At 42.0% G+C, this 13612-nt stretch overlaps 1 pseudogene and 2 gene segments (V, D, J or C); all 3 read left to right on the top strand.

The window, feature by feature from the left end:
• The first annotated feature begins 29 nt into the window (after positions 1-29).
• LOC130022893 (immunoglobulin lambda variable 2-18-like) lies at positions 30-4485 on the top strand. The segment is given in 3 exon segments: positions 30-75; positions 224-558; positions 4366-4485. Coding segments are annotated over 3 exon segments (501 nt in total).
• An 806-nt stretch (positions 4486-5291) lies between these two features.
• On the top strand, positions 5292-9957 carry LOC130022892 (immunoglobulin lambda variable 6-57-like; annotated as a pseudogene).
• A 1820-nt stretch (positions 9958-11777) lies between these two features.
• Positions 11778-12251, top strand: LOC130022915 (immunoglobulin lambda variable 6-57-like). The segment is given in 2 exon segments: positions 11778-11823; positions 11944-12251. Coding segments are annotated over 2 exon segments (354 nt in total).
• The last annotated feature ends 1361 nt before the right edge of the window (positions 12252-13612 follow it).

Below are 13612 nucleotides of genomic sequence, written 5' to 3'. Positions count from 1 at the left end.
TCCAAATCTGAGTCCAGGGTGTCTCTGCAATGGCCTGGCCTCCTGTCCTTCTCTTCCTGCTAACTCAGTACCCAGGTGACTGATAGTGGGAACTTGGGGAAATGATTATGCTGGAGACCATGCTCTGGGTTGACGGGCTGCAGTGGTGGGAAAATGCTTTGTTTTGAGAACAGGCTGTGGCTAGTAACTGTCTCACCTCTGTGTCTCCCATGTTCCATTTCAGGCTCCTGGGCGCAGACTGGACTGACTCAGGAAGTCTCAGTGTCAGGGTCTGTGGGACAGACAGTCACCCTTTCCTGCACTGGAAACAACAACAATGTCGGTTCCTATAGCACAGGCTGGTACCAGCAGATTCCTGGTGCTGGTGCTGCCCCCAAAACTGTGATGATTGAAAGTACTCGACCTACAGGGATTCCAGCTCGGTTCACTGGTTCTTCATCTGGAAACAAGGCCACTCTGACCATCTCAGGCGTGCAGCCTGAGGATGAGGCTGATTATTATTGTTCTGCATGGGACAAAAGTATCAGCAATGTCACAGTGCTTCAGACTCAAGAAGAAGTGAGACAAAAACCCAGGCATGGTCTAAATGATCCCCACATGTCAGCCTGTGCCAAACAGGAAACAGAGCTGTGGAGCCTGTACTTTCTGAGTGTGTCTGAGCTCAGACCCACTGAACAGGGTCAATAACGGCACCTCCTTCTCAGACTGGGTGTGTTTAATAGCTATGTTGAGATGTTACCTTTATTAATCATGTTTAAACACACTTACAGTACCCAGTTCAATTGTGCTTCATGAATTGATAGACTTGCATAGTCAACACGAAAATCTAATTTTTCAATATTTTCACCATTCTGTAAAGAAAGTTCAAAGCCATTTTGATTCTTCTCATCCTATCTGACCCTACTCACTCCAAAGAAACCAAAATACATGTTCAATCCTCATGAATTTTCCTGTTCTGGATATTTCACATTATAGATTCGAAAAAATTAGGTACTTAGCAACTCCTTTACTTTACTTACATTTGTATTATACAATATTTCTAGGCCCATGCATGATGTGACATGGGACAATAGTGTATTCTGCTACTGAGTTCACACCAGATTACAACCCTCAAAAGTTTCAGTGGTGTGGCTTCACTCCTCCTTTCCGTATACACTGTCTATATCTGCCACCTCACATCTCATTTCCATCTATCTACACCTAGTCAGCTACTTCCACCCTGGTCCATGCTCCTACCCTTCCCCCCAGCTAACCCCAAACTGTCTCAAAATCTAAAGACTTACTCTCATGTTTGTTTGTTCCCTATTTGGGGTTCTATTTCACATTTGGGCAAATTGATACAGTATTTGTATTTTTCCAGCCGGTAAACTGGACTAAGCATAGTAAATATCAAAGAATCTTTGCTGAATTATATTCCAGTATATATCAACTTACCACATTTTGTTGATTTGTTCAGCTGAAGGTGCTCATTTCTGCTATTTGATAATCTGTTTGCTCTCATGCAAAGGATTGCAGAAGCATTGGTTTACTAGTTTTTGTTTATTTCAATGTTAGTTTTCATCTCAAGGGGTAGAATGGTCAAGCCAATTGGTAACATTCTAGATGATCAGAGCAGTTGTGAGGTTGAAAAACACCTCATAGGTGCCATGACAGGCTGTACTTCAACAAAACAAGCAGTAGACCTAAATATCTGTTTCCCCTCCCCCCTCCTCCTAAAGAATTCCCTGAGACTGTCCTTGCAGAGGCTGGAAATCCCCTAGAAGCCTCTAGCCAGTCCTGTGATAAGTAGGACATCTCTGGGCACAGCAGGTGGGCATAACCACTTAACTCACAGACTTGTGATTGCTTCACCTCAATTCTTGGGGATACTGCCAAACATTGCTTATGTAACAAAATGCTATATAATGTTTCTTGCAACTTGGGTCCGGGTCTTTGTCGAGACTCCACGGCATTGGATGAGACTTGAACCCTAGCTCAAGCTAGCAAAAAGGGGCCTTGCATTTGTATCCTCACGTCTGGTCTGGTCAATGTGGGAGTGAAACTCCCTTCCCGGGACATAACACAATCAGATGTATATTTCCAGAGTTGCACTGGCTTACTTGTCTTTCTTCAATGTGTAAGGTTTCCAATTTTTCTGACTTTTACCAAGAGTTGCTGATATCTCTGACTATTGTTTCACTGTCATCCCATTTCCCCCACACCCAGCTTGGGAGAGCTGTCACCCACGCATCAATAGCCTGCATAATAAGAAAGAAACTTTGCTTCTATTTATGTGATTGGATCCAGGGCAGCCTAGTGGAAAACAGTCTCGCACTGTTGTCTGCCACTCTGGGGTCAGCACCATTTTCCAGCAGAACAGTTGCACAAGCCTCTTGCAGGCATTGTGGCTTGTGTCAGTATCAACCCAGAAAGAATGATTCCAGAGCCTAACTTTCTCACTCAAACATCTGGCATTTTATTGATTGATTACTTATTTATTCATTGGTTTGTTTTTTGGCCACACCCAGATATGCTTACCCCTGGTTTTGCATTCAGGAATTGTTCCTGGCAGTGTTCGGGGGACCTATGGAATGTTCGTGTCAACTGGGTGCAAGGCAAGTGCCCTATCCACTATGCTATCTCTCTGGCCCCCAAGAAATATCTGTCATTTTAGAGAGATTTTCAACATATTACAACTAGAATTGATATCATTTAAACCTATCTATCATTGGTATTTTTAAAAAGTTATCCTCAAAACTATCCTTAGAACCAATTTTTTTAAAAAAAATTTTATGAGTGAAACACCATGAGGTACTGTTGAAGATTTATAAATTTTTGTTCTTGGGTTTAGATTATACAATGATCAAATACCCATCCCTCCACCAGTGCCCATTTTTCACCACCATGGATCCCAGTATCTCTCCCACCCCCATCCCTCCCATGTCACCCTGCCTCTGTGGCAGGGCATTCCCTTTTGTAGAACCACATTTTATATAAAATAGAGCAAAACAACAAGTCTTCAGTTCCAGTAATATAGTTACTATTAAACATATTAGAGCCTCCTCTCCTTCCCCCTTTTTGTTGATTTGTTTTGTGGCCATACATGTGGTGCTCGGGACTTACTGCTCTATTTCTGACATGGGATCATGTTGGTGGATGCTCAAAGTGGTCATAAAGTGCCAGGGATTGAACCCGATTCTGCTGCAAGCAAGGCAAGTGTCCTATCCACAGTACTATTGCTCTGGCCCTCCTATAATCTCTTTTAAAACCAGTACACTGTCTATATTTTTCAGGAAATATTTGCCTGTGTTTTCACAAGGTCAATTCGGGATTCAGGAATATTGGAAAAATGTGGCTCTCAAGCTCGTTAGTGAGCTATGGCAGGTTTGCTCAATAATTTAAAGGAAACTTTCAAAAAGGAATACAGGTTTTGCAATAGTATGAACCATTTTAATACTTCCTAAATTTTATGATATCTTTATATATTTTATATTTACCTTTTTCTAAACACCACTAAAGTGAGTGATTAAAATATATTAGATTACATATGCTACAAAATGCACTGTAGCACTGTAGCACTGTCCTCCCATTGTTCATCGATTTGCTTGTGTGGGCTCAGTAATGTCTCCGTTATCAGACTTGTTGTTACCTTTTTTGGCATATCGAATATGTCACAGGAAGCTTGCCAGGCTTTGCCGTGCGGATGAGATACTTTTGGTAGCTTTATGGGCTTTCTGAGAAGGGTGGTGGAATCGAATTCGGGTTGGCTGGGTCAGCTGCATGCAAGGCAAATACCCTACCTGCTGTGCTAGGGCTCTATCCCTTTAATTGTAAAGTAAAGTAAAGGCCCTCCCGTTGATCATCGATTTGCTCGAGCGGGCCCAGTAACGTCTCCATAGGAGATTTTGTTGTACTGTGTTTGGCATATCTAATACGTCACGGGGAGCTTGCCAGGCTCTGCCGTGCGGGCGATATACTCTCGGTAGCTTGCCGGGCTCTCCGAGAGGGGCGGAGGAATCGAACTCGGGTCGGCCATGATGGCTGCATGCAAGGCAAATGCCCTACCACTGTGCTATCGCTCCACTGCTTTAATTGAAGTAATATAAAATAAAGCTTGCTCATAATTAGATACATAATGAATTCTATGAGCACACCCAAAAGGCCTGGCCTTTCCTGTCGTCAAAAATTTTCTCAAACACCTGTCATTGATGGCTCCAGATCTGCACTAACATAAAAATTGCACCTGTGTAAGGAGGTCGTGATATTGTGTAACTTGTACGGTGTGGAAAAATCAAATGTATTCATGATATTAAAACCAGGTGGCCTGTGTCATTGTCACCGCTCAGCCTGTCTTAGACATGCTGAACTCCTGCATTTGACTCCCAGGTGCTCAGCTCTGAACTTGCTCCTTACCAGGCAGATGTAAATACCCAGTGTAATGTCTCCCCATTAATCATCCCTGGCACCATTACACCTGCAATTAGCCAAACTGGAGTTTTAGCCTAGAGAACTCAGAGATAGAGCTCAGGAACTCAACGGTTACTAGTGCAGTTGTGGGAAAGTCAGCTCCTAGATTCATGTTGAACTGATACCCAAACCAACAGTCAGATCTGTACCTAGTTTTCTTCTAAAAATCTATAATAAATGATGGCCAGCGTAATTCAACATATATTAGAAATGTTTCATGCTCCATTTGATTCAATGTTCATAATGTTTCTTGGTGCATCGTAGATCATACATTTTGTGCACATAAACTTTGTTTCTTCTAGTGTGGAAAGGTCTTTGCCCTAGCATGCCTTGGAGTTAAATTCAGTGCAGATACCACTCCCTTTCCTTGAATTAGCTCATTCACCTTATGATATTCCACAGAATAACTCACATTGTCATGGTCAATTTGCACAGTCAGAAAGCATAAAATGCAAAGTGATATTAAGTGAGATCATAACCAGAGAATCTTGGTTATGATCTGGAAAACTCAGGGATGTGAATTGGAGAACGTCGATGTCTGGACTGCAGGGGCCCAGGTGTGAAATTTCTCCTGTATCCACCAGGGAGCAGTGTTCTGTAGTCTTGAATCTCATGCCCAGCAACTGTCACCCTGCCCTGTTGGGGAGAAATTCTTCCCCCTGTTCTAATCTCTCTTTACTCATCTTGAGTCTAGGTCAATTATAAGGAGGGGCTTGTAAGGCTTCCTGAAAGGGGAAGGTTTGCATGAAAACGTCCCACCTTGTGGAGTAGGAGGTCCTATAAAGGGCTCCCGGACAGAGTGTGACTGCCAAATCCTGGTCACAAAGCTTGGCGGTGTCTTCAGCATGGCCTGGACTCTGTTGCTCCTCACCTCTCTGGCCTCCTGCACAGGTAGTGCTTGCTTGGAATTTTGCAGGGGTGGCAATAGGATGATGACGTCTCCCTCCTCTCCCGGAACTGTATCTTTCTGTCTCATTGATCTTTCTTCTCTTTCCTTTCAGGGAGTTAGGCCCAGTTTGTGCTGAGTGAGATCCCATCTGTGTCCCATGTCTCCAGAGGAAAAAGGTCACCATCTCTTGTACTCGCAGCAGTGGAAACATAGGGGATTACTATGTGTCCTGGTACCAGCAGCGCCCTGGGAGTTCCCGCACAAACGTGATCTATGCAGACAATGAAAGACCCTCTGGAGTTCCCGATAGGATTTCTGGGTCCATTGAGAGTTCCTCCAACGCTGCACACCTGATCATCACTGGGGTGCAGCCTGAGGACGAGGCAGACTATTACTGTCTGTCCTATGATGATAGCAGCAATTGTCACCCAGGGGTCCAGACCCACAGGGAAGTGAGACAAAAACTCCCCTTCTCATCAACTCAGCTCTATTTCGTGGCTACTCTCCCCTCTTCTGCTTGTATTCTCAAGTTTCAATCATCTCTTCATTGTTCTCTCTGTTTTATTTTCAAAATACCAAGCTCTAGTTTGGGCTACCAGTCAGTTTTACAACACATACCTTCCATGGTAAAGTCCTGTGTTTTATCCCCAGGGGAAAAAATAAAACAAATAGGCAAACAGAAACAAAACAAAACAGCAGAATCACACACTTCTATCTCTTTATCTTAATTGATGTCTCTGATCCTTTCCAGCAACCACTGTAGCACCATCTAAGCAATTCAGAGAACTGAATTGCTTAACTTAAAGATGATTCAGAGGGCACAAGGAAAAGGACACATATCAGTTAAGTGTAGCTAATATAAAGGAAAGATGTAAATATCAAAGGATTTATGTTTCTCTAAGAGGTCTCCATTGGCCTGATTCCACTGTACAAAATTAAGCATGTGCAACTATCTGAATTTAAAAACTTTTGCATGGCAAAGTTAAAATAAAATGACACACAACTGAATGTGAGAATATATTTATACATAATACTTCACATAAAGGACGAACAGTCAAAATCTTTAAAGCACTCAACAAACTAGTGAATAAAACCCAGTCAGTAACTAAATCATAAAATGATAAAATAGGGAGAGAGACACAGACACATCCACAAAGAAGACATAGAGATGATCAATAATCATCTGAAAAAAAGTGCCTCTTTTCCCTTAGAGAAACACACACACAAAAATGATGTTGATGTATTACCTGAAAGCTGTGAGAATATATATATGTATGTTTACAGACATATATGAATATATGTCTGGAAATAACAGCTATTGGTATGATGTGGTTAAAAAAAAAAGGAATCCTTGATGTATATGCTGCCCGGCCCATGTGCTGCTTGCGCCCACATGGCCAAGCACTGTGGTGCCTGAGCACATGTGTCACCCGCATCTCCCATCATGCTTTCGTGTCTAATGCTAGGATGTGTGTAGGGGCTCTCTCTTCTCTTGGAGAAGCTTGCATTCTCTCTTGAGTGTGTTCCTCTCTCTTTCTCTCTCACTCTCTCCCCCTCCAAACCTTAAAAGCCCTCCAAATAAAATCTATTTAAAAATAGGATTCCTCAGCTGGGTCCAGTTTCTATGGAAAACATATTGAATTTTTTCTTATAATTCTGAATTTTATCAAAGTAAGATTAGCTGCCATTTGAGTCAACTTGTTGTTAGTATCTAAGCCTTACCCCCCAAAATGTTCATTTTCTATCTCCAAGTCAAAACACATCCATTTGAAAGGACATATGAGCTCTATTGTTCACTGCAGCACTTAGTACAATAGCTAGAATATGGAATTAACCCAGACATTCAATGACAAATGAATAAATAAAAAAGGTATGGTATACATACACAATGGCATGCTTTGCAGTTGCATGGAATGATGAAGTCATGTAATTCCCTGAAACACAGATGGAAGTGGAGGATAGCATGTTAATTGAGTTAATCAGATGGAGGAGGCCCTATACCAAATGATCTCACTTATCTTTGTTTTTTTTTATTAATTAATTTATATTTTTAATAGTGAGACATCATGAGGTACAATTGCAGACTTACACATTTTTGTGCTTGGGTTTCAATTATACAATGATCAAACACCCATCCCTCCACCAGTGCGCATTTCCCACCACCATGGATCCCAGTATCCCTCCCGCTCCCCAGCCCCCATCCCACCCTGCCTCTGTGGCAGGGCATTTCCCTCTCTCTCCTTTTGAGTGCTGTGGTTTGCAAAAGAGGCATTGAGTGGCAATCATGTTTGGTCGATAGTCTACTTTCAGCATGTTTCTCCCATCCTGGGAGGATCCTCCCAACACCCTTTGTTTGGTGTTCCCTTCTCTTTCTGAGCTCCCTTTCCCCCTAACATGTGTGGTTGTTCTCCGGGTCATTGAGTAAAATTCCTGGTACTAATCTCTGCCATTCTTCGTGATCTCACTTATCTTTGGTATAGAGAAGAACATGATATGAAGAGCAAATTATGAAAGTGGAGCAAACCCTTGTTCCTAGATTATAGTAATGAAAAAGTCAAGAAATAAGAGAAATGGAGAGGTCAAAAAGTAGGAACATGGGCAGAAGGGCACAGCGGCAGGGGCTGTTTCCTTGGAAGCATTTGCTATGTACAGGTATTTCTGTGTATACATCTAAGGCCCATGGAAAAATGTTATAAGTATAGGGTCCAATGTACAATAATGAATCTTAAAAGTCTGCTTGTTAAGGAGTCAGGCAGGGTTGAGGGAAGGGAAACTGGGGACATTAGGGGAGGGAAGTTGACACAGGTGGTGGTATTGGTATTGGAACTTTGGAAATCAAAGTGCCTTACAAAGATTTCTAACAAAAGTGAAAATGAAAACGCCACATGATCAAGCAGTCTTCTAAACTGAAAGGACAGTTGCATGCTTATGTTCACAGCACTAGGTTCACAATAGCTATGGCATAGAATCAGTGGAAATATATGCCTATTGATAGAACACAGACTAAGGGTCTGAAAACACAGTACAGTGGAGGTTTTTTAAGACTGCCAGGAATAATGTCTGATCACAGAGTCAAGAATAAGCTTTGAGCACAGTTCATGTGGTATAAACACCCTTCCTCTCCACAGATCCTAGATGTAGAAGATATGGCATATGTATATAGATAGATAGATAGATAGATAGATAGATAGATAGACATACATATAACTCAAGAAACGTACGTGCTTATGTATACACATGGAACACTGTTATTAAAACGGATATAATTTTACTTTGCGGATAATTTGTACTGATTATGCTAAATGAGATGATCACGGTCATGGTCCTCCCGTTATTCATCGATTTGCTCGAGCAGGCCCAGTAACATCTCCATTGTGAGACTTGTTGTTACTGTGTTTGGCATATCCAATACATCACGGGTAGCTTGCCAGGCTCTGCCGTGCAGGCTAGATACTCTCAGTAGCTTGCCGGGCTCTCCAAGAGGGGTGGAGGAATCGAACTCAGGTCAGCCATATTGGCCACTTGCAAGGCAAATGCCTTACCCACTGTGCTATTGCTCCAGCCCCTAAATGAGATGAAGAAGTGTAAAAATAATTATATACAGTTTCATTGGTATGTGGTACCGGAATCACTGAAACAAATAAATTGGCAAAATAACTGGCAAAATATAACAAAATTAAGTCCTCAATACAGAGAAAAATACATTGGTTAGTAGAAAGACAGGAAATGGAATATTCAAAGAGTTTTGTGTGCCTGGGAGTGATGAGAATTACCCTCATAATGTGAAGTCTTTGATACACTATGAGAGTGTAAAATCAATGTCAAATCAGTAAAAAATATAACTAGAAGAACAAACTCCAAACCTCAAAGAAGCCACTCCTGGGAGCTGGGCTCTGTGCTCACTGAGGAGATGCATCATTTGTGACCTCTCAGGCCTGACAGATTCCCCTGAACAGAGCCAGTGTGTACTGTCAGCAGGTTCTTCCTCCCTGGGCTTTCCCTAAGAGTGAAGCAAATCTCCATCTTCCTGAGTCTGGGTGTGAGCTGAGCTCTAGAACCAGGGCTCAGGGAGGATGTGGGAAGTCACTGGATGGAAATTCATTTGTCTGGTGAGCTTGTGATTGGAAAGAGAGGAGAGAAGAATGGGAGGTTGGATCAGACCAGCCCTACTGTGGGATCAGGGCCTCTGTATATGATGGCGTGGACCCCTGTTCTGGCTTCTCTCTCACTGCATAGATGGATTAGGTGTTGGGGCGATAGAGAAAACCCTCCAGCTCGATTGAGGACAAAACTCTGATCAAACAAATAATACTTGACTCTATCCCATGTCCTGCCTCTTTGCAGGTTTCCTCTCCCAGCCGTTGCTGGCATAGCCACCCAACCTCTGTCCCTCTCAGTACCTTTAGGGGCATTAGCCTCATCTGCACCCTGAGAAGTGGCTTCTGTGTTAGTGGCAAATGCATGTCTGGTACCAACAGAAACGAGAGACCCTTATCTGGTATCTCTTGCACAACCGCAGAGACTCCAAGAAGCACCAACTCCCAGGTGGTCCCAGATGTTTCTCTGGATTCAATCATGCCTTGACCAATGAGGGCTTCTGCTCATCTCTGGCTGCAGCCTAAGGACAAAACTGAGTATGTCTGTTTGGGTGGACATAATTGGGTCTATCATAGGGACATGGAAAGATGAGGAATGGCAGGAAAACTCTGTCCCAGTCAGGGTTGTTGTCTGAAGACTTCACATTTAAATAAACTGCTCCGTTTACATCTAAGTTTCCAGAAACAGCCAGTTTTGGAAGAGTGATAAGGAGTGATAAGGGTGATAAGGAAATTTTTATTCACTCCTGGTGAGAATGTCTTCTGGTTCATTCTCTGTGGAATCTAATATGAATATGGAGATCTATCAAAGAATAGAAATAGAACTACCACATTATCCACTGGTACCATTTCTTGGCATCTATTTTCAAAAGACAGAAACATTAATCTCAAAGGATATATGCACACCAGTGTTTATTGTCACTCTTAGTGCAATAGCCAAAGTGTAAAAACAACCGAAATTCCCAACATTGAATAAATAGATCAAGAAATTGTGGGAATTATATAAAACGGGCTACTGTGCACTTCTTACAAAGACCAGAATCATAGAATTTGCAGTCCACAAGACATGGATGAAGTAGAAGATATCATGCTGAGTGAAGTCAAATGGAAGGTGGCCAACACAGATTGTTTTCTCTCTCTCTCTCTCTCTCTCTCTCTCTCTCTCTCTCTCTCTCTCTCTCTCTCCTATTTCAAACTTATAGATACTCAGCAAAGTAGCAGGAAAGGCTCAAAGGCAATATAATGGGTTAACAACTGAGTTGGTGCAATGCCATGGGGGTTGAAGGGGATGGCTGGTATTGTTCCTGGTGTAGGAAAAGGGTGATGATGGTGATGAGCGTGGTGTTGGAATTATTCACATGTGAAATTATGATTAACAGCATCATAAAACAGATAATTTCAGTCAAAATCAATACAGTTAACTAATACTAAATGTTCCAGGTCAAAGACATAATTTTCATTCTACATGAAAATCGACACTTAAAGGCTAGTATCATAACAACGAATGAGCCTCCAAGTTAATGCCAAAAGAACAAATGCAATAAAAGGGAAGGGAAGGGAAGAGGAAAAGTGTAAACGCATTGTGGCTTCTCAGTGAGTCTAACTTGTCCTGATGCCAGGTACAAAGACAAGCATCAGGGCTTGGCCACATGTGTTCCCTGGACAGCTGCTGACTCTTTTGTGTCAAGTGTCCCTGCTTGACCTCAAAGCCCAGTAAATTCTGAGATGGGGTTCAATTCAGGATGCTCGCTCATTATATAAATGAAACCCAAGCAGGAAAGTTTGCAAGTCTACAACTGTACCTCATGGTGTTTAACTAATAAAAAAAGAATAAATAAATAAATAGATAAATTCAGTGCAGAAATGACTCCCATTCCTTCTACTGTAGCACATTCACTTTATGATATTCCAGAGAATAACTCAACATTGTTCTGCCCCATCAGTACAGTTAGGAAGTATAAAATGCAAAATGAGATTAAAATACAATGTAGGGAATCTTGGTTATGATCTGGAATTCTGAGTATGTGGCTTGGGTAGAAGAGGGACACATCTCTTGTGTCCACTAGGGGGCGGTGCTGTGTCCGCTTGGCTCTCGGGTTCTGTGAGTTCTCCCCTTGCCCAGCAGATGTCACTCTTGCCCTGTTTGGAGAAATCCTCCTCCCTGATCTAGTCTCTTTACTCAGCATGAGTCTTGTCCAATTTCAAGGAGGGGCTTTCATAGCTTCCTAAGAGGGGAAGATTTGCATGAAAAACCTCCCACCCTGTGAATTAGGAGGCCCTATAAAGTCCTTGAGGACACAGGGTGGCTGTCAAGCCCTGGGCACAAAGTGTGGGGGTGTCTCAGCATGGCCCGGACTCTGCTGCTCCTCACCTTCCTGGCCTATTGTACAGGTAGTGCCTGCTGGGAATTTTTCAGTTCAGGGAGGGGCTGGCTACTAGTGATGACCTCTCTGTCTTTTCTGGGATCATGTCCTTCTGTGTAACTGATCTCTGTGTTTTTTTTTCTTTCAGGTATTTGGGCCCAGTTTGTGCTGAATCAGATTCCCTCTGTGTCTGAATCTCCAGGGGAGAAGGTCACCATTTCTTGTACCCGCAGCAGTGGAAACATTGGGTCTAACTATGTGCACTGGTACCAGCAGCGGCCTGGGAGTGCCCCCACAAATGTGATCTATAAATACAATCAAAGACCCTCCGGGGTTCCTGAAAGGTTTTCTGGGTCCACCGAGACTTCCTCCAATGCTGCCTACCTGACCATCTCTGGGGTGCAGCCTGAGGATGAGGCTGACTATTTTTGTCAGTCTAATTATGGTAACAATTAATACCCAGTGCTTCAGACCCACGGGGAAATGAAACAAAAACTCCCCAGAACCCTCTGGTCCATCAACTCAGATCTGTCAGTGACAGCTGCTCTCCACTATGTTTACTGAGAACTCTCCATAAGGTTTTGCACAGGGGTTTCCAAACCACCTTCCCATCAGCTGTAGTTAAATGCTCTCAGTTTTTCTCACGTCCCCACAAACACAACTTGTTCCTACTGTATTTGATATGTACCATTCTCACTGGTGTGAGGTGATAGATACCTCATTATTATCTTGATTTGAATTTCTCTGACTGATGACCATGTTTCCATGTGCCTACTGGCTCTCCACCTTTCTTGCTCTGAGAAGTGTCCATTCATTTCCTGACACCATTTATTGATAGGGTTTTTTAATTTCTTTGTGTTGATCTTTGTATTTTATGGATCCTATATATAAAACCTCTATCTGATGTTTTGATTGTAAATATTTTTCCAGTTCCATTGGTGTCTTTTAGTTTTACCCTTGTTGATTTTGACATGCAGCTCTTTAACTTTTTGTCATCCCATTTGTGAATGTTTTATTTTGTTGCCTTTGCTAGTTTATCAGCTCTTTGAAGCCACCTTTCAGGCCCTAATCTTGCAGTGTTCTTTCTATATTTTCCTCAAGTACTTCATAGTTTCTGTTCTATCTCAAAGTCTTTGATCCACTCTGAAATGACTTTTGTGTGAGGTGTACAATATTGATTCAGCTCTTGTTTCCTACATGCTGTTATCCAATCTTTCCTGCACCATTTGTTAAAGAGGTTTTCTTGACTTCATTTTATGTCCTCAGGACTTTTATAAAAATTAACTAACCACATCTATGGAGTTTTGTCATAGTATATTCGAAATTGACCCCTTGACCAGAGTGTCTGTCTTATTCCAGTACCATTAAGTTTTGATCAGTATAGGTGTATGACGCAGTTCCAAATTTGGTCATGAATTACCTCTCAATTTTTTGTTTTTTAGTGTTCTTTTGGCTAATTCGCAGTCCTTTCTGATCTGATATAAACTTATTGACTTTTTGAAATCCTGTCTAAATTTGGATGGGGATTGCATTGAATCGTTATAATAGCTTAGGTAGGATATCATTTTAATATTATTGATTGAAATAATACAATCCATGAGAATGGTATATTTTTCACTTCCTAAGATCTCCCTCTATTTCTTTTTTATGTGACTTTAAGATATCATTGTATAGATCTCCCACATCTTTTGTTAAGCTGACTCCGAGAGCCTTGTTGGTTCTGGATAACGTTTTAAATGGGATAGACTCCTTGATTGCTTTCTCCTCAGCTTCATTCTTTGTAGAATAGAATGTGACTGATTTTTGTGTATTGATTT

Source organism: Sorex fumeus, unplaced genomic scaffold (assembly GCF_029834395.1).
Source record: "Sorex fumeus unplaced genomic scaffold, SorFum_2.1 ptg000021l, whole genome shotgun sequence".
NCBI classification, from domain to species: Eukaryota; Metazoa; Chordata; class Mammalia; order Eulipotyphla; family Soricidae; genus Sorex; species Sorex fumeus.
The sequence above is the reverse complement of the archived record's forward strand: the minus strand, read 5'-3'. Positions and strand labels throughout refer to the sequence as shown.